The sequence below is a fragment of the Aplysia californica genome, unplaced genomic scaffold (assembly GCF_000002075.1).
Source record: "Aplysia californica isolate F4 #8 unplaced genomic scaffold, AplCal3.0 scaffold00050, whole genome shotgun sequence".
Classification (NCBI taxonomy): Eukaryota; Metazoa; Mollusca; class Gastropoda; order Aplysiida; family Aplysiidae; genus Aplysia; species Aplysia californica.
Genome location: NW_004797320.1, coordinates 969,297 through 990,702, shown reverse-complemented (window position 1 = coordinate 990,702; position 21,406 = coordinate 969,297). Strand labels below are relative to the sequence as shown.

Genomic DNA, 21,406 nt, shown 5'->3' with positions numbered 1-21,406 from the left:
GAATTGTGAAAAATAGCTGGTATATCTGTCATATCAGCAAGTCAGATACACTAAAAGATATTTCTACTTCCAAAGGAGAACAATTTTTTAAAAAGGCAGAGCCAGATGTACCCAGCAGTTCCATGGCTATGCAGCTGTTTCATAAAATGAGATTCTTCTCACACCGAACCCCCTCTCAGAACGCGCTAAATACAGTGTTTAAAAAAAAAAAAAAAAGAATTTACGTAGAAGAATTTATGTATAAGCTTAAGCCAATAAATGTGCTTTTGACATGGTGCTCTGAGAGAAGAAAATGTTCTGCTATCAAGATTTTGACCTTAGGATTACAAACACAATCAAAGATCTTTGTAGCAAAATCTTCAAAAACCACACTGTACTTAATGCAGACACAAAGAAAATCCTATGAAACTTTGTACAAACAATTTTTGACATGTCTCAGATATCTAAAACAATTACAATACTGTTTAATGAGCAATTCTTCAGTATCATTCAACAGTTGCCAAAGACAATTTCTAGAGGTTTCTAAATAAAGCTGTAATTTTTTTTAAAGATATCGAGGGGCATCTTACAGAACAGTTTCATTTTACATGTATTTCGTTATTTCCTCCGAAGTATTTAACTGAAAAATAATAAATGCACACGTTATGGTGCTGATTTGGGCCCTCTCTTTTGATTAAATTTTCTTTTCTAAAATTTTAATGACTTAGGCGATTGTGGAATGTCACTGACAAATTACTTGTCATACCAATTATTTTTTCATAATTTTAAAATCATTTACCCAAGTCACTTATATCCAGCTGTAATGTCAACAGATTGGACACCCCCCACCGCAAAAAACCCACCCCAAACTTAACCAATTTTTAAATCAGGGGACATACAACAATCACAACAATTGAACTACTTTACTACTGAAAAAGATGCATACACATGTACATAAACACCCATAAATACATGTGAACAATTTTCGAGGGGGATAAACCCACTATGTCAGGGCCCGTTTTTGGTGCTAAATCTAAAAATGACAAAAACATCATTAAATGGGTCATCAAATCGAAACTAACAAACCTATTTGGATAGTTCTTCATCTAATGAATGAACTTCCGGTAAAAAAAGGGACCAGTTTTCGGCAATTGCCGAAAAGTAATTTGATGTCGAAGTCGTCGTAAAGGAATGTGCTCGAGCTGCTGTCAGCAGCTCCCCGGCACGGCGGTTCCGACTGCGAGCCGCTGGGAGCGACTTGCCTGAGATAAACAGTTAAATAACTCAGTAGTCTTATGGTTCTGTATATTCTAAGGGTGAAAGCATAAACCCGATAATTGCATTGCTTTTTAAAAAAAAAAATAGTAGAGGGTTTTCGGCGCTCGCAACTGCATAAGGTCATATGAGCGCCAAGGGGTGGGTGTCAACAGAGAAGTCTTTACAGGGAATCAGACTTAGACTGCTCACCTCTCTATCTTCAACAGCACAAGGTCTGCTTCGACTATCAAGGCACCCCAAAATAGCAGGTCACAAGAGAGTGACAAACATACAAAAGAAGTAGAAGAAAATGACAATAGCAAGGATCAGGAAAGAAAAAGCAGCAGTTCCCTGTTGTAGATCAGGCACAGTTATGAGCGTGAAATGAGTCAGACCATTTACAATTCTACTATGCTTGAACGAGAAATGTCCCCCCTTTGGGAATGGCCTAAAGACACTTCAGTCAGTGGCACTGCCCCGGGGGGTTATTGAATTGCTAAATGAACACAGTAACAATGGGTCTGCAACGGTAAACCTTGCCATGCAGTTACTGTGTTCCTGATCACATCCAATTTAGATGATCCAGTAATCACCAAAACAGTATCCAAAAAAAAATTCGAGAAGGGATTTTGAAAGATTTGAAAATGACAGCAGAAACAGCTTCAAGCTCAATATTCATTAAGATGAAGCAAGAAGCGAAGCCCGAGAAGATGAGAAGCATATTCACACCGGAACGGTTACAGAAGAAAAATGGGGAAAAGCCCGGTAAAAAAATAACAAAAATTAAAGAGTTGGGACATAAAGCAAAATCAACCAATGGCACCCTCTGAATGACCTTTGGTGAGAAAAGGTTAAAAAAAAACAAACGTAACTGCAGACTTGACAACTATCACAAGAGATAACAAGTTTCTATCACGAATAGAAAAGGATAGAAACCTACACCAAAAGCTTACAGATAAACTTTTCAATGTCTTATGTAGGTTCACAGATTTTCGGAAGAGATGTATCACTGATAAAATAGAATGACAAAGGCCAGAAGATGAAACAGCAAAAGTACTAATGTAATTTCTTCATGGGTTATTTATAAAAGCACTTTTTTTATATCATCTGGTTTGAGAAAAGATTAATTTGAGTAAAAAAGAGACACATTGTCACAATAACAGTCATTCAGTGCTAGGTAAGAGCAAGATTATTAGACAAAAATGACAGATGGGCGAGTACAAGGAAGTGTAATTCCATGATTATATTTGGGACACATGAAAAATTACAAATTGAAAAAAGTAGGAAAACAAGGAATAAGAAAAAAATACAGGAGACATCTACCCACAATTAGACATCATTATAATAACAGATTTGTAGAAATGGGACTGGAGGAGGGAAAGTCAAAATTTTTTTAAAGCACAGCCAATAAACCGCAAGTCACAGGAACCAATACACACACATACAACCCCCCCAACCCACACACAAACAACAACAACAAAATACACACACACACATATAAAAGATGAAACAGCGTGAAGATCAAGACAGGCAGAACAGACACAAAGTGGTGATTCAGTTCTTTTAAAGAAACGTACATTTACACAATAGCGGTCATGTAGTGTTCGGAAAGAGCAAGGCAGACAAACAGAAACAACAAAGAAACCGTTTTAAAAAACCTGTCAGTGTCACCCTCTATAATCCTCAGCAGAGTGGGGTCAGGAGAGGCAAACACACTGAGATCAATCACAACATGAGCAAACAGTATAGTCTTCAGAAACCTGATGTCATTCAATAGCTTAATCATTATTCTCCGAGGAGATCAGTGTAACAAAGTATGATAAACAACACACATTTTCATCACAGTAGCTCTCAGTCAGACTATTTTGTGACCCAGGTACAGTCTTGTTGTTTTGTTATTAGGACCTTAAAAGTACTGTGCTTGAACGATATAGGTGAAGAGTCAACACGAGCCATTGGATCTTCACCTCCACTATCCATCCTCAATGAAGGGAGGAAACAAAATTCAAAATCGATAATACACAAAAAGTAAAATATTTCAATGAAAATAGCTGGAAGCCATTGTGTAAAGACAAAAGACCAAACAGTTAATGCATCCTTTAAAATCAAATGTGGAGAAGGTACAAACAAAATAGCAGCCAATATAACATACATAAGGAACATAACCAAAAAAAAATGCGATCTAAACCAAACATAATAAAAGGGTTGACCAATAAACACAAAGTGTTATAACAACACATAAACATTTTAAAAAGCAATATAAAACTGTTTGATTAAGACTATTCTGAGTATACAACAATTTTTTCCCTTGAAAGCTTATGAATAATGTTACAAAGGCAAATCAATTAATTTTGAAATATGCAATAAAATCATTCATCCAAAGCAAAACATTGTATTTATTCAATATAATGGTTACAAAAGCATCTCCATGCCTGTTAAAGGTCATTTTTCTCTCTTTCTGAATCCTCGACAGTAGGAGATTAAACGAAATAATTTTGGGAAAAGGAATCTTCAAGACAATAGTTAAAGATGAAGGGAGTAAACACATTATATATCAAAGTAAATTATTGTTGTGACCAATCTAAAATAAAATTTGAAAAACAAGAAAACCAACCCAAAAAAAAGGCCTTGAGTACTGTGACACCGATTTAGAACCTGAATGTTGTAAAACATGAGTATAAATACAACGTATCTTTATACTGGTCTCATTGTTCATACACCGGGCGATCTCGGAAAGAGTCCATCATCATATTATCTAGCTTAACTGTTCAGTCCACCTACACCATTTTGAAATCACAATTAATAGAAAACAATACAAAATATGAATAAGTGTATACAAAACAAACAAACGGCTGAATGTTGAATTTGTGTATATTCCACCCAGGTATATCATAGAACAAAAGCATATGCCAGTGCCAATATTCCTTTTCATGGTGGTGATGTAATTCTTCAAAATCTTCACAGAAACCCATGTTTTAACAGGCAGCTTCCTCTTACACTGTTGATAACAAATTACTGACAATGTTAATTGGGGAAATCCAAAGCTATCTTTAAAATACCACAACCTTTATACAATTACCATTAACACCAGTGTGTTTGCCTCTTTATTGTTGATATGCATAGAGGGATGTTTCTGGTTTACTGGAATTTACTTTAGGGTGGGACCTTGACAATAAAAAACTCCAGCACTGCAAAGGTGTCTTACTGAGACTGCAGTCATTTTGATGAACAGATGTATGCCTCCATTTTCTAGGGGATGAATGCAAGCTTTTGGAGCATTCTTCCATAGTATGAAAGTTGCCGACAGTCCAGTTTCAAGAATTTGCAGCATGGTTAACCACGTTTTCAATATTTTAAAAAAAAGATTGAAAGCACAGTCAATACTAGCATTACACATATTCATATATATACTTAAATTTCTAAGCCAGCTAAGCTAATAAATAATGCTTATTTTGTCTCTCTCTTGTCAGCCTGTAACTAAACATAAATTTTAAAGTAGGGATGTAAAATAAAATGAAGACCAAAATAAGACAATTACAAATTATTTAAAAAGTTGCTAGAAAGCTCTGGACAATATTTGAAAAAGATTAATTGACATTAGCAATCCACCATCAACACGTAGACAGAACATTATAAATATGGCACATATCTACGAATACAATTTCGGTCCCTCTGATGTAAGACTTCCCCATTAGCCCCTCACAAAAATCCTTACAGAAGTGAAGGAGTTGAATGCAGTTTACGGTGTTTGTCAGGTTAAACTGGGAAGGTAAAGGAGGGATGTCAATAATAAGGAGGTGGGGAATCAATAATACCATTATATAAGCAAATAACAAATCACAAGCATAACGCTTTTGTAAAGACCTACACCAACTTCAACAGATTTCAACTATTTATCTCTTCAACCATGTTATCCTGCTCTAAATCTTTCTCATGTACCACATTGTCTTGGTCTAGTCTTTTACTTTTGGTCACTAAAGAACTCTCATTTTCAGACCTCAGCTTATCCAACAAATTTGACTTCTTTTCTGCTTCCATCACAGCCTTCCTGGAATCCTGCTTCTCAAAGCCAGCATCTTGTACAACAGACTCAGGAGGTTTTGTTGAGCTGACCATGGATTCATTATTCTCAGATTTCTTGTCCGACTCGACTACTTGAATAGTGTTGATCCCATAGGGCTTCAGGTGATATATGAGATATTCTAAAACATACATCATGTTGGGAGGCACATAGTGGAAGGTGATGGCATAGTCGCTACAGCACTCTTGGCCCTGGTAAAAAATGACGAGAAATCAGAAGGAGTTGCAGGAAAGGCCAATGTCGAGTTGGTACATTAAGCATCACATTTCAACAGGAAACAGAAAAGAACAATAAAATAGACCAAAAAAGTGGATGGACGAGACAACATCAGAACATCCATTAACCAACTGCAGCTCAAAAAGAAATTGAACTTCAAGACCAAAAAAACCCCAAAAAAAACCCTCAGAGAAGTGTAGAATGTAAAGACAGTTGAACTGTAATTTACAGTAAATCAGTACAACAGCAGCCACGTAGAGACTATACATTGCCCTATTACAAGCAACCAGTTCTGACAATAAATGAAATGAGTTTGTTTTACGTCATTTCAGCAAAGAGACTAACTTCAATATCACTACAATTGTGACCAGTTATGAAGATAAGTGGGTTGGCAGTCCACCTTGGGACTAAAGAGAACAAGAGAGACTGCACTAGCGGACTACGTATCAGTATTTCTATTTCCCTATGACATAGCCAAGCTCTTTAGTCCCGCCAAGAACATCACCCTTTGATAGCACATGGCTCATTTTTTTAATAAAAAAATTATATTCATGAACAGGCATATCCTCTTTCTGTTTGGCTCTGTTGTTAAAAATACTTTTCACGAGGTGCAAGTCAGAATGAAGCTAAATATTTTGGGATTTTTAAAATGTAGGTGTTTTTACGCCCCCATTGACACAATTTAGATTATCTAGGAGGCGAGGTTCGGCTCTGCCTTGCATGGCCAACTCCGGTTAAGAGGATTATAATGTCTCAAAAAAAGACTAACATACTCGATAAAAATTCTACCCACACAGAAACTGGACTTGGGTCTCCTGCACGCAATGACGAAGTGCCTTACCACTACACCAGAGGTGTCGGTAACAAAAATTTTAGTTAAAAATAACCATTAAAATCTTGGCATCCCTGATACAGAGCTTCAACAGCTGAAGATAAAAAGTAAGGAAAATTCTGGCGGGGGGTCTAGGGGCCTCTGTGGCCCCCAGCAGGTTCCAGGGACAGCGTCCCGGTGTCAGGTTCAGGGGGCATAGCCCCCCGAAGAAATTGAAATTTAGAGCTTTTAGAGGGTTAAAAATGGCTTTTGGGAGCCTGTTTCAAGAGAATACCAACAACCCATAACACCTATTTTTTGTCATCAAGATTATTGCTCAAACTCAAAGTAGAGTAATAACTTGAATGGCTCAAGTAAACCTATCCGTGTGAGAGGTAAGAACTGAGGGAAAGGAAGATGCAGTGACACTGAAAATCAGTCAATCTTGAACAGAAAGCTGAAATACAGCAATAATTTACTATCACTATCCCTCATCCAATGAAACGCAAACACTTTAGTTCAATAACATGGCTTACAAGGTTTTTGGGGATCCCGATTCTACAAAGGCCTGCACCAAAGCCCGCTTTGCAGAGAGCTCCAATCAAAATTCTAAAACCTGTTATCAAGTTGCCTTCAGCACCCCTGAGTGTATAATTAAAATATAAAACAATAATTCAACTATTCCGATGTCATATTTCGCAGCGCTCAGACTTTGAATGAGCTTTGGCGACTCCAACAACCGCTAATACTCACACTCACACCATGCTGTAGCATGTTATGAGAACGCGCACAGGTTCACTGACCGGTCAAGATGATGAGCGCCCAACAAGCTGAAAATCGGATGACGTTTATATTTTCTTTTCTTCTCTCTTTTTTTTTTTTTTACAAGAGACAACACAGACATAAATATTGATTTATTTACCTGGCGACACAGCATTTATAATGCATAACCTGCAAGTCACAAATGTTGTTGTATCAGACTATCACCCAGCAAATTTCTCGGCGGTAATGAAAACAAAAGTAGATCTTGATTTTCCCGATCGAGCCTCAGTGTCACATACACTACCGCCTGCCGCCATAGCTGCCTGTTCGCGTGAAACGCATTCTCGGACTGAGAAAAGCCGAACGAACATCAATATCAAGACCGGCAAAAATGAATTTACTGACTCATCCGATTTGGTTTTTTAATATTCGAGAGTCTTTCTCGGGGCAGTTTACAGATTTCCTCATACTCCCGGGTCTGGCAGGTTCCTATAACATTAACCTATTGAAGACAGAATTACCGTAAATATCTGCAACTTATACATGAGGATACAATGGCGAGTACAGATCCTTTGCCCAGGAATTTCTATAGCTCTATGCTATTGCATTTTTTTACGGATGGAGTTGATAATAATGGGGGAGCAAGTACGGAACTGTCAGAAAGTACAAATTTCAGTAAAAATACGGAAGATTGGAAGAACTGCAGAGAAAATTATTTCAACATTGTAAAAATATCTTCACAGACAAATTATTTAAACTTTAAAAGTTGAACCAGTCATTCGGTGACGCGATAAATGCCCCATTTTGATTGTTTGCAAAGAAATTAAAGAAGAAACATTTTACTCCATCAAAAGAGATTCCCATCACTACTGATTTCACAATAATTAAGACTCACATCTCTCCAGCCTTGCTGTAATCCCGCTGTTGGACAGATATATACAGCGTGAATCTTCCTAAAAGATAACCCAAGTGTCGGCTTCCCCTGACCAGGATATTCCACGATACAGTAAAAAAAAAAGCAGGCAACCCAGAAGAAATGAAAACATAGCCCCAGGGGTGCCTTTTGATAGACAATATACAAAATAAATAATATGCCTCGGACCAGTAGAGATTTTGAGTTTGAGAACAGAGAAGCTGACCATCAGTACGATAATGGTCATTTAGTGAACACAAAGTGACAGACAAGCAACAGAAGGAAAGAAAGAAAAAAGTCCTACCAGTGCCTTCCTCCAAACATCTGCAAGTGTAAAGATAAAATGAGAAGTTACGAAAAGAACTTACCTGTTTGGTAGGGTAGTAATTGTAAGACCAATACCACATAGTCTTGGGGAGGATGTCAGGGATCAGGTGGTGCTCTGGTATGAAGGGGTGAAACCTTTCCCTCCCCAGCTCATCTCGTGTGTCCTGGGCATACACCCCGACTTTGCTGAGACATTTGCCCACCTCAACATCCTCAGCTCCGCCATCATCCTTCCGACAATGCTGTTCCTCCCCTAAACCACGAGTCACAAATCTACGGAGTGCCTCTTTGCTCAGGACATATCCAGCACCTCCACTCATGTAACCCTTTTCAACCATTTTTTTGAACCTGCGGCCGTAGTACAGAGGCTCATTAGGGTTCTTGTCCCTAAGGAAGTAACGCAGGTTCTCAACTATCATGTACGAGTCATCGTCCAGCTTCATGAACCAATCAGCATCGTTGAAGTGGTGTTCGTACACATACTTGAATCCTTCTTTCGTCTTGGCCCACAAATGATTCCGACCCTCCTAAAAGAAGACAGCACACAGTCAATACCAGATTGCATATATGTATTGGTCATTGGTTTCACTTTCAACAGAAAATATCAGGGCTACTTTATCTTTCCCACAATTATCCACATTATCAATATTTTTATTCCTACAACTATCAGCACAACTGAACATGTGGTTTTAAAAAAATTCTTAGAATCTGGAAGTCCAAAGTATAATTAAGCTCACAATTTATACAATAATTATACTTTTGATATATTTTGAGGCAATTACAAAAACATTCCGTCAAGTGGCTACTTTTTCAACAGCTGCTCCGATTTAAGTATGTATCAATCTGCCCTCTAGCAAACCACATTTTTACAGAAAAAAACAAGAACACTCGCTAGCTTTACATTTCCTTCACGAGGTTATATACGTCAACCAATAGATAAAACTTTTACCTATCTTTTGGTACTGGTTTCAAAGTATAGGTACAATTTTTTTTTAATGAAAGATTTTGATTTTGTTCTCTCTCCTTTGAAAACTTTGCATTCTGGGCTTAGTACAACTCAAAAACTGGCAAACAATATATCTTTTGTCCATCTTCAACACACTGGAGAAGACTTTTATGGAGTCTTGACTTTAAAACACCCCACTCAATCAGGTCAAGTACATCCTAACAGTAGCAGGAGCCATTTAAGAAGGAGTATCTATCATCAACCCATAAGAGTAGGCAAATATTCACATATCATTTCCAGTAACAATGTCAGGACAAACAGATAAAACTCACCTTCATGTCACAAGATCTATCCAGCTTAGAAAGCAATAACGAAAATTGTGTGTGTGCCTAAAGAAAGGTACCAAAAGTTGGATTTTGACTATTTTGAGTTAAGGGTTGTACCTTATAGGAAATTCAATGCTGAACACAGGATTTTAAAATTTGTTTTAGATGTCTCAAGTAGTTTTTGAGATATTGCACATTTTGCTAGGTAGGGAATAAAGATATGATTTTGAGAAAATGAGCTTTTAAGTTTAACAAACGTGAGAACAAATACAAACTTTTTAAAAACGATTTTTTACATGTATTTATTAATGGAAAATGCATTTCCAATTTGAAATTCAGTTGACATCGATAACATGAATGGAATCCAATGGTAAAACATAGCAGGGAAGAGAAAACATGCTTTAACAATAGATTTTAACACCTCTTAAAAGCAGTTTTTATTACTTGTTTTCATTATACCCTTCCCTCAAAATGATTCAAAATAAAACATTTAGAAGTCAAATTAACAAAAACCCTTTGAGCACATTGTAAAAAAAATGTTGGACCTATCGTTTTTTTTAAATAGTTTTTTGGCATTATCAGCCCAATTCGAAATTCAGTTGACATCGATATCATGAATGGAATCCAATGGTAAAACATAGTAGGGAAGAGAAAACATGCTTTAGCAATAGATTTTAACACCTTTTAAAAGCAGTTTTTATTATTTGTTTTTATTATACCCTTCCCTCAAAATGATTCAAAATAAAACATTTAGAAGTCAAATTAACGAAAACCCTTTGAGCACATTGTAAAAAAATGTTGGATCTATCATTTTTTATGGAAACACATTTTGATGAAAAAAGTGTTTTTTGTCATTATCAGCCTGTAGCTCGAAACGGTCTAGGACGACTTTTGGTACCTTTCTCTAGGTGCACACATAATTATTGAAAAACAAATGACATACTTTTTAAGACACAAAATAAACCTGCAAAAGATCCACAAATACTCACCTGAACCTTTAAAGCAATAGCAGGAAGTTCTCCATTTTTTTTGGAGCTCATAAATAGGAGAACGTTGCACCGCTGTCCCCATGTAGCCTTAACATGCCGAGCTTTGGTCTGATGGTTTTTTGGGTTGGTCATGACCCAACATAACACACGTACTTGACGTTCAAGCTGCTTTGCCACCGAGTTGTTCTCATCTGAAAAACAGCAGGGAACAGAAAAATCTTTAAATACAATGTGTGAATGAAACAACTTTGAAGGAAAAGCACAAACAATTCATACATTTCAAGAGGTTACGTGTTTTTAGTTCAGTTTTAGTAAGATCTTTACAGCACTTGGCACACAATATAAGTACTGAATATTAAAGGTGTTACAAGAGCCTAACAAACATGGAAAAAAAAGAAGGAAGAGAGATAAGGAGAATAGATGTTTGACAGGAAAGAAGGAGCAAACCACACCAGAACTACCCACGAGGTAATAACAAAGCGAAACAACAACAACCAAAAACCCCCTAATTGTGACAACTTAATAAGCCCCAATAATAATCAGAAAGACAAGAGATAGAATTTAAGAATCATATATTAGCACAGTAACACACTGTGAGACCCCGTAAGGGAGCCATTCAAGGCAGAGTAACAGAATAACTTACGAGTGTGACTGTGAGAATGAGCATCTGTCCAGCTGACAAAGTTTTCTGGGCCTTTGAGGTCATCATTCTCCCCATGGCTGTGAGGACTGTCAGGAATAAAACTGGCAGGTGTAAAGTAAATCGATTTCTCTGAAAATTTGATCAAATACGACACCGACAGGCCAAACAGAATACCCACAGCAAAAGTGCTGATGTGAGCTTTTCCAAAACTACCTGCAGGGAAGGGCATTGTTCCTCAAGAAGTTTCTCTGAAAAAAAAAAAATGAAAAAAGAAAAAGCCTTGTTTTAGTTTGTAATACAAAAAAACCATTCTCAGTTACGCAATCATCAGGATGCGGGAAATGGGGATAGAGAGGGGAGAAGGAAGAAAAGAACGATTACCTGGAAAGGAAAGACGTCGCAATTACCAGACAGCCACTGGAACAGTCAGTATGGATACCTTGCGGGCTTTGGTGCTGGGAGGAACTGAGCACTTATGGACCTGTCCGGTGTGCAATGACGTTGTTGCCCAAAACAGGTAATACGGGTAATTCTCAATTAAGTGTCCGGCCTGATAAAATAGTTCCAACTGCAGAGACAGCTTGCTCAAGATTGCTCAAACAGCTGAATACTGTTTCCCTTTTACATCAAGCAATCTCCACAGATGGTGAAGATGCTACCAATGAAGGTAAAAATGATGATTAAAAACTGTTTTACTTTCTTCAAAATTCGGTCAAATATATAAGACTATTTTTTCTAAGGAAGCTAAAGTATTTTAAAGTTGATAAAACATTGCTGTCCATGTTCTACCATTCAACCATAGAAAGTATGATCAATTTTTGTATAGCAGCATGGGCCGGGAACACAAGACAACAAGATAAAGAAAAATTAAATCGACTAATACGGAAAGCATGTAAAATTTCAACATCTTCATTCCCCTACTTGGATGAATTGTACATAACAGCTTGCATTAAGAAAATTAATTCCATCTTTTTAGACAACAAACATCCCTCAAATAAAAACATCAGTCAGAAGTAAAAGACCCATGCTTCTGATCTAACAAAGAAAGATACAGAAGGTCATTTTTACCATCATCTATCAAAAAGCTTCCATCTTAACCATCTTGTATAAGTATACTAACGACCTTAGAGCATGCATCAAAATAACATTGAGTGTGTATCTAGCTTACGATTATTATTGTTTATATTGCTGCTCATTTATATTATGCATGCGATTGTAAGCCTACTTGTGTGTGCATGTGTGTGCACGTGTGTACGTGTGTGTGTTTGTGTGTGTGTATGTGTGTGTGTGCGTGGGTGTGTGTGTACTCGTGGTGGAACACCAAACCAATGTGCCAGGATCTGGACAATAAAGATGTATCTTATCTTATCTTATACCCGCCATTCTATGAAATCTCAAAGCCAGGACCTCAAGGCGAAAAAATCGGAACTGGTGAAAAAAATCGGGATCAACAGCAAATCAACAAGATGACTGCCAAGCTGACTTAAAAATTTTCCTGGGGTGACCAGAAATATATATATATATATATATGTATATATATATAAGGCCTATATGCCCTCTGTGTGTGTGTGTGTGTGTGTATGTGTGTTTGTTTTATCATTATTTTTTTTTTTACCCTGAAGTATCACGTCATGCACTCCTAGTCCAAGTGTGTCTAACCCCCCCCAACCAATAGATTCCGAAAGACACTTTAAGCAGCATGCATGACCCAGTCTACAGACGGTCCCCGACACATGCGGAACTCACACACCAAAGTCATAAATAGTGATACGAAGGCGCGATTGAAACTTTTACAGACGGACCCAACTAACAGGACAGAAAAATGGCAACAAACACAGATGTTAGGTAGTTTGCTCAGTGAACCTTGTCACACTTCACAGTAAGTGTGGCCCACGGCGGAACTCCTCTCAAGTCCTACTAATAGCCGTCCGGAGCCATCTGGAGGCGGTCATCTCTTACAGATGCTGCAGCCTGTTACGTTCGAACCACCTACATTCTAGATTCTATTATCTATTTGTGGTGGCCGAATTTTGCTATTCAACAGGATTTTTAATGGCTGCATCGATCGACATGTGGTTTTCGTCAAAAGATTCTTTAAAATATTCTCCAGATCATGGCCCCCTTCGTTTTTTCAGTTTTGAGACAGTTTTGCTGCAAAAAGCTAAATTTCTTTATTTCGCCGATCGCTTTTGCGGGACGACGCTACTGCCTCTGTAATTTTAGAAAATCCGCCAGGTTTGTTTATTTTCCGTTCGATACTATTGCGCATTGTCGCGCAATACTGAGCACTATTTTAAGTGTGCGACTCAGATCTAGCCTCATGTTTTCTTTTTTTACTTGGTGCTAAATTCGACTGTGATCCTTTCGTTTGTAGCCCATCATCACTTTTTCTGAACTCCTTTGTCAAATTCTTTTTCTTGCTACTGGGAACAATCAACACGCTTCTGTACAACCACGAAAGCGGAATACAGAATCAATCTATTCATCTTTATATATTTGGCAATTTGGAAACACACGTGCCACTTTTCTCTCAAGATGCATTACTCCATTCCAGTAGAGTGTAAATATTATAGTAGACCAATGATATTCAGTAGATGTTAATGCACTGACCATTCCTTTCATCGAAAGGGGGCCCAGCTAGTCTATTATTATAATAGACTATAATAGACAATAATAAAAGAAATTTGGATCGTCTTAGGCTGATTGTTTGCACTTGAACAAGAGCTTTAATCTAGACTCTAGATTTGTTATATTTATCCTTTTTAGTTAGACATCGGTGATCTTGTAGATTCTAAATCTAGATCTAGATCTAGATCTAGTTCCATTCGTTTAAGTCCAGGATCCAGAGAAGAAATCCAGAAGTCTTGATGACCAAGTAGGCAACGACTCGAGTCCGAATTCGTCCGAATATGAAAAAATGTTATTCGGACTCGGGTCCGGAAAAAAGGAAGTGTCTTCCTTCTATATATCTAACGTTCAGTGCTTCCAATTTTCCGCCACCTTTTAGTTTCCTCCACACCTTATCAGCCGATCCAATGCCCGCCACCTCATTGATACGCCCCCCCCCCCCCCCCCCCACGTTTCCCACTTTCTTTGTCGTTAAAAAAGGTAAAATTGAAGATTAACAGACCACCTGGCACTTGTATATTATAAGATAAGATAGTACTTTATTATCCCAGAGGGAAATTTTCCTTGGCTGTACAGGACCGTAAAAACACATGCAGGTATACACACAAAAAATTTTAATCATATATATTACTCTCATTAAAATTCAATATGAAAGGAGAAGTATAGCTGGCAAAATGTACATTTACATCAAATGCATCATTCAACCACATGCAGGAATTTAAATACTAGACCTTTGGAGCTATATACAGATACATACTCTCAGAACAACACACATCTATGCTCATTCTGACAAAAGCCTTATATAATATTAATAATGCTAGATGGTAAAAAACTTCTTTTATATCTTTCTTTCTTTGCTTTTGGAGGTACATGATATCTGCCGCTGCATGATCTTACAATTTGTGTGGAAAAGGGGTGTGATGGGTCGTTTATAATGCTTTTTATCTTGTGTGGTGTTATACATTTCATCCATTCTTATAAAATCATATCCAGAGATCTTGCTGGCTTTCTCTTAATGGTTCTGTCAAATTTTTCTTTATCTTTCACCTTACAATTCCCACCCCCAAAAATACAAAATAATAGCACACTTTCAATCATAGAATGGTAAAAAAGGGACATAATCTTATTGTCAACACGGAAACTTCTTAATTTCCTTAAGAGAAACATTCTTACTTTTTTATGCACAAGAGCAGCGTGGGGATGCCAGTCAAGTTTGTGGTCGATTGTTACACCAAGATACGTAAGAGCTTACCACCTCCACCTCTTCATCTTTAATAAATAGTGGTTGCAATTGATTGGTCTTTTTTTACTCTAAAGTCTATTATTAATTCCTTTGTCTTTTTTACGTTTAGTATAAAAGGAAGTGGTTATCACACCAATTTGTAAATAGATTCACAGCGTTCCTGTATTCATTCTCATATTATGAGCTGTATAAAAAAAAAAGACAGATTCGTTCAAATAGACAAGCCTGTGTCATCTCGATTGTTTACCACCAAGAAAAAGTTGTGTTGCTGTGTAGAGCCGAGCATACGGCAACTTTTGATTCCATAGACCAGCGCATAATTCATTACGTAGATCTACGTCAAGACTAGAGTAAAATTACCGGTTCGGTCAAAATAAGGACGAAAACAGGCACGTCGACTTTAAAGCTTTATATCTCCTATCTGCCTTGCCCTAGAGACAAACCGAAACCAGCTACAGGAAGTCCTGAGATTGGATGACCCCAGGAATGACCTGTTTCAGCTTGTTCTCATGTTTGAGGCCCTTACTGGGTGCAAAAGTGACGCCCGATTTATTTACGAGTTCGGACACATTTTTTTTGTTTTCTCATGGATTCGGGCAGTATTTTGACATTCGGTCATTTTCAATTATTATCACATTTGTTTCTTTGCAAGCTTAATAACATGATTTTTAATGCTTCTTATCAACACTTGGACACATTGATAGTTTGTCTAAAGTGGTTTTCACCATTTATAGCTATATTAATGAGTATGTATCTGACCCACTCTACTACGTGGTATCTGACTCTACTACACTGGCATCTGGCTCACTCAACTACACTGGTATCTGACTCTGCTACTCTGATATTCGACTGTATTACACGCTGGTATCTGACTTTACTACCCTGGTGTCTGACTGAGCTAATATATGCTGTATCTAACTCTACTATTATTTAAATTAGGCACAAATTCTTGATTCTTTATTATATAACCATTGGCACTATATTACCTTATGTGCCCGAAGGATGAGAAACTACGGATTTTATGTTACAATCCGGGCAACCCCCCTTTGGGCAAAAACGGCGAGGCTGACCTGCAAATTCTCTTTCATCCTTGATGGGGCCTCATATGCAAATAACTCTCCAGCTTTCAGAATCTAGGCCACAGGCTCCTTCATCCACAAATAATGTTAACTCTACCGTGGAAAGAGCTTCACGCTGTTTTGCTCAGTTGATGAAGAAAAAGCTGTCTTAAGGACTATTTTTTGTGGTTATTCGGTAGTTCCCAACCCCCTTATTTGAGCCTGACCTACTTCTAGATCTAGATCTATACGTTTGATTCGCGGTGAGCTAAGATATCAAACCTAACAACAGCAAAACATTAAATTGTGGTAAAATGCATGCCCCCCTGAAACCCCCCTTCCTATTTTGTTAGAAATCCCCCCTACTCTTGGGGCCAAAACCCGTGAATAACAATTGCAGGGTGGGAACTACCGAAAAAGCGCCCTATTTTTAGCAAAATATCGCCGTATCTGTTGTTTCAACGAAAGTAGGGGAGGTTGCTTTAGGTTTGTGTGCCACTCTTTTGAGGCTAGATTTAAAAACAAAGTTTTAAACGATCTTTTTGTACTCCAGTGCCCGACAGCTAAAAAAAAACGTGCTGCCCGACCCGGTACGATTACTCTAGTTTATTATTGTAATAATGATCAGTTGCTGGGGGAAAAAAGACTGATGCGCATGCGACGTTCAACGCCCGGACCGATAGAGCCCCCCCTCCCCGATACGGACACAAAGCCACACGCGTGCAGGCCGCCCTTCCGACCCCGACACACGCTAACGAGCCATCTTTAATTGCTTCTGATTACCTCAATCTTGACAAATAAACACATTATTAGAAGCGCTATAACTTTTCAGGCTGGCCTCAAATTCATCATAAAAAATAAAAACTCGGCTCCTGCACAAACGCCATTTTGCCCGAAGTGATCCCAGTCTCTACCCAGCCTGAGGCGAGTCACGAGTGAGGCAGGACAGGAAGCCGGAGTCACGAGTCACAGGAAGTCGGAAGTGATGTCATGCTGGACAAGAATCAGAGTCCGAATAACATTTTTTAAATATATTCGGACTTGAGTCCGAATAGTCACTTCGATAGGCAACAAAAAACAGAGATGCAACCTAACTGCAAAACATCAAATTATGGTAAGATTCAACCCCTCCCCCCCCCTCCCTTCTATTTTTATTTGGTCAGGGGGGCAAGCCCCCTGAAACTAGTGAAACCCCCCTACTCTTGACTTAAAGGAACGTAACTACAATTAAAATCACCATCATAGCATGTAGATCTAGTCAATAGAGTCTAGATCTAGATCTGTCGGGCGATTTTGTAGTTTCGTTCGTTAAAGAATAAAGTCAAGAGATGGGGGGTTTCAGGGGAGCTTGCCGAACGTTCGGAGAAATAGTGCCGATCTTTATTTTTCCGAACGGTTTCCTGCTTCCGGTCTCGTGATTTTTTGCCTATTTATTGCGAGAGTTCGGCGCCAACTTTCATTCTGCCTCTCTCTGGTCTGGGAAGGAACACTGCATGGCAAGCCCGCCTACAGACAACCTTCAGTAACACCCACCACACACCCACCACCATCATGCACATGTACACACACTAACTAAACATGACCAGTGGGCAACTTTTGAACGTGTGACGAGCTGAGCTGTGGATGGAGAGACAGTGTGAGTGAAAGAGGGGGTGAAAGGAAGAATGTGCGAGTGTATCCACAGGCGACAGCAACTACAAGACGATGACACCGACCCCCCTGGCCTGGTCCACAGCTCGCGAACGAAAGGAATGCAGCTCAGGCAGTGTTTTGCCTATATTATTGTCCATGGTTCGCAGGGTGCAATGGAATGAGTGAGATTTTCTTTGTGTGTGCCTGGAGAGAGGGGGTGAGGTATGAAAGTCATGTGGACAGGGATGAGCCGCGGGAGAGAACACGGGAATTGAATGAATGAGTGAAACTGAAAGAGACGAACGACTCATGAGCCCTGGAGTGAATGGATCCTGTGTTTCTATTTCTTTATACTTTGAACTGTTACTGAATAAAGGCTGAAATAAAGCCCGAAAAACAAACACACACACACACTCCTCACTCTCCACTTAGTACCACACACAGACACACCCACACACGCACATACATGCACACACACACACACACGAGCAAATTTTTGGGTCTATATCTATTTCAATTTTCAAGAGCTAGTCTAGACATTTTTAAATGAGTGTAAAAATGTGAAAAAGAAAGGTTTCACAACTGAAAGAAATCAAAATTAGAACAGCCCAAAAACAACAACAAACATTAACAAATAAGGGCGTGTGTCCACCTGTCCGAAGAAAGATTGGCTGTTTTAACCCTAAATGTGCGTAATTTTTTTTTTTTTAAGTACAGGATATTACATGTAAATTATGGAATCAAACACATTAAGGGGCTTGTCAGTGTCAGTACATTGGTCGCAGCAGTGACAAACGCAGATGCCAGTTCTATGTGTCTTTATCAATAACCCTCCGTAGATCTAGATCTAGATCTAGACAGCACACGAGTGAACACAACACATTACGTTTAAGAGCAGCACCCTTCATAGGCAACACGTCAAATTTGTAGCGAAAAACTGTTTGGAATTGTAGCATTTCTTTATATAAATACAATGTATTTACTGCGGACATTTTTTGGACCGCTTGAACCATATATTGAATAATATTGTATACGAACAATCTTTGGTAGGCCTAAACTATAATTATAGATCTATATAATATCCTAAATTTGCGGGAAAGGATGAGATTTCAGAGTGTTCGGAGAAATAGTGTCCAGCTTTATTTTCCGAACGTTCGGAGAAATAGAGCCTAGCTTTATTTTCCCGAACGTTCGGAGAAATAGTGCCCAGCTTTATTTTCCGGCCACCTCTATTCTCACCCGGGGTGAGAATAGTGCAGGCGAGTCTTTTGGCTATTCTCACCCGGTGCGCGTTCACCGTTATAGCCTAGATCTAGATATCTAGGCCAACAAATTTTGCGTTCACCCTAAACCACAAAATTCTACACTGTGATAACAGAACAATTGTAGAATTCTGTGTCGTGAACAAACGTTCCATTACAACTGTAGCCTAGGCTACTAAAAGCGTACAATTTTGTCTGTGGGCAGTGGAGAGAGAGAGAGAGAGAGAGAGAGAGAGAGAGAGAGAGAGAGAGAGAGAGAAAGAGAGAGGAGTAGCGCGAGAACTTCCGGTCAAAACAAAATGGCGACCCGCGTAGTTCGGCTCGATTCGAAAAGTTAAATAGCCGTAGCATCTTTGTAGACAACCAAATTAATTGACTTTTGTGTTTTAACATAATTTTTTAACTTTGTTTTGGTCAATTTGATCGTCCACACCGATAGACAGTATTCAGAAAGAGACAGAGAGAGAGAGAAAGGGGAGGAGTAAGATCTTGCGAGAACTTCCGGGCAAAACAAAATGGCGACCCGCGTAGTTCGGCTCGATTCGAACAGTGAAATAGCCATAGCATCTTTGAAGACGATCAAATTAGCTTACTTTTGTGCTATTTATAACGTAATTTTTTCTTGGCTTTTATCAATTTGATCATCCACATCGATAGAAAGTATTCCGAAATTAGGCAAAACAGGTCTTGTTTCAAACCGGGTGAGAATAGCCTACGGTCGCAAGTCTCACCCGGGGTGAGAGGTCGATCGTATTTCATTCTCACCCCAGATGAGAATAGCCACTGCCTTATTTTCCCGAACGTTCTGAGAAATAGTGGAGGTGGGGGGGTTCGGGGGGCATGCCCCCCTGAATTTTTTCCTAATGTTATGTTTTAAAGTTAGGTTGCATCCCTGCTCTTTGTGCAGCCTATTTCAAAGAGTATTTGGTCATCAAGACTTCTGGATTTCTTCTCTGGATGTAAACAAATGGGTGGTGGACTTTAACGAACGGAACTACAAGATCACCTAGATCTAGATCTTTGCCTGCTTTAGACTAAGTTTAGATCCAGCTAGAATCTAGATCTAGAATCTAGACAGAATCATTTCTAATACTTCACAAACAAAGCCAGTATTTCTTACCACACTCTACTGTACAGCTAAATCATGATCACAATAAGCCCAGACTTCGCATCTGTTTTGTGACGAAAAGCAACCGAGATTGTCCCACGGCCTTTTTTTTGTTCTGAAAGATAAAGATCTACCTTGGCAAGGAGGGTCTTGCGATTGCGCGGTGAAGAAAATTCTGATTTCTAATTCTGCAATCACTTGGGATAATTTTCATTTCAGTGTGATTCTCAAATGGTTCAAGTTTTAACCTACCGATATTCGATAATTTTCCGCTTACTTCCCTTGATTAGCTTTCCTTTACACAGTTTTCTCAGAAAAAAAGAATGAGAAGAGAGTAAACAACAGCCCTTCCCCTTGAAACAGTGTCAAAATAAACTCAAACATGCTGATTTTTCCCTCCCGTGGCACAAAACAGATAACTGGGCCCGTTATCGGACGGAATTAGGTCCAGGCCTAAGGTGTTCCTTGGCCTTGGCATAGCTGAGGCTGAGGTACCAGTTAGAGGTATCAATGTTACTTGCAGTCACGTCCCTTGATTTCACTCCAAAAAAAACTGCATGATATAAACAATATGGCTGCCTCCTGTAGCAACAAAGAGCAAGTGAAGAAGAAATTTTAGAAATATCTGGGATAAAATGTAACAGATTCTTTGCCTATTCTATACGCTGAAGATGTCGGCTACATTAAGATTAGTGTCTGTACCAGACGTTACCCAAGTGCTATGTAAGTAATGTAATAGATCTACCTTGTCAGTGTAAGTGCCGGCCCTCTGCGGAACTCATCCCAACCAAGCCTGCATTTTATAGAATAGAACAATATATTTCATTTTTATTATTTAGCCTAATTTAATCAAAGACAAAGGGTTTTATCCATTATCTTGTTGTGGTCTGAGTTTTCAAGTCAGTGACGATCAAGATTTATTGTGCTTGGCATTTTCATTTAATTTCTGATTTCCCTTAAGATTTTCTGTTTCAGTATTATATTATAGATCTAGATCTAGATCTAGATCTAGATTCTAGATCTAGAGTCTAAAGGTGAAGATTTTTGGGTGATCTTGTAGTTCCGTTCGTTAAAGTCCACGATCCATCTGTTTACATCCAGAGAAGAAATCCAGAAGTCTTGAAGACCAAATACTATTTGAATTAGGCTACACAAAGAGCAGGAATGCAACCTAACTGCAAAACATCAATTTAGGATAAAATTCAGGGGGGCATGCCCCCCTGAA

At 38.6% G+C, this 21,406-nt stretch overlaps 2 protein-coding genes across 2 annotated transcripts in view; one reads left to right on the top strand and one right to left on the bottom strand.

Moving 5' to 3' along the window:
* Positions 1-2,687: 2,687 nt before the first annotated feature.
* On the bottom strand, positions 2,688-20,330 carry LOC101859310 (glycoprotein-N-acetylgalactosamine 3-beta-galactosyltransferase 1). Its single transcript, XM_005092662.3, has 5 exons — positions 20,194-20,330; positions 11,251-11,498; positions 10,608-10,798; positions 8,388-8,873; positions 2,688-5,508 (listed from the first exon to the last, which is right to left on the bottom strand). The coding sequence occupies exons 2-5, from the start codon at positions 11,477-11,479 to the stop codon at positions 5,122-5,124; spliced, it is 1,293 nt and encodes a 430-aa protein (XP_005092719.1). The 5' UTR covers positions 11,480-11,498; positions 20,194-20,330; the 3' UTR covers positions 2,688-5,121.
* A 327-nt stretch (positions 20,331-20,657) lies between these two features.
* Positions 20,658-21,406, top strand: part of LOC101863491 — a gene marked incomplete in the record, with an annotated part of 23,445 nt that continues 22,696 nt past the window's right edge. Inside the window, 1 exon segment of the mRNA XM_013079395.2 lies at positions 20,658-20,904. Within this exon segment, the coding sequence (XP_012934849.1) occupies positions 20,853-20,904 (52 nt within the window).

Bases quoted from the DNA above. Each gene is read 5' to 3' on its own strand.
- LOC101859310 (XM_005092662.3), bottom strand. From the start codon at position 11,479: ATGCCCTTCCCTGCAGGTAGTTTTGGAAAAGCTCACATCAGCACTTTT. The intron at 10,799-11,250 runs GTAAGTTATTCT...GCTGTTTTTCAG, and splicing joins TCATTCTCACAGTCACACTC to ATGAGAACAACTCGGTGGCA. The intron at 5,509-8,387 runs GTAAGTTCTTTT...ATTTTTTACCAG, and splicing joins ATTACTACCCTACCAAACAG to GGCCAAGAGTGCTGTAGCGA.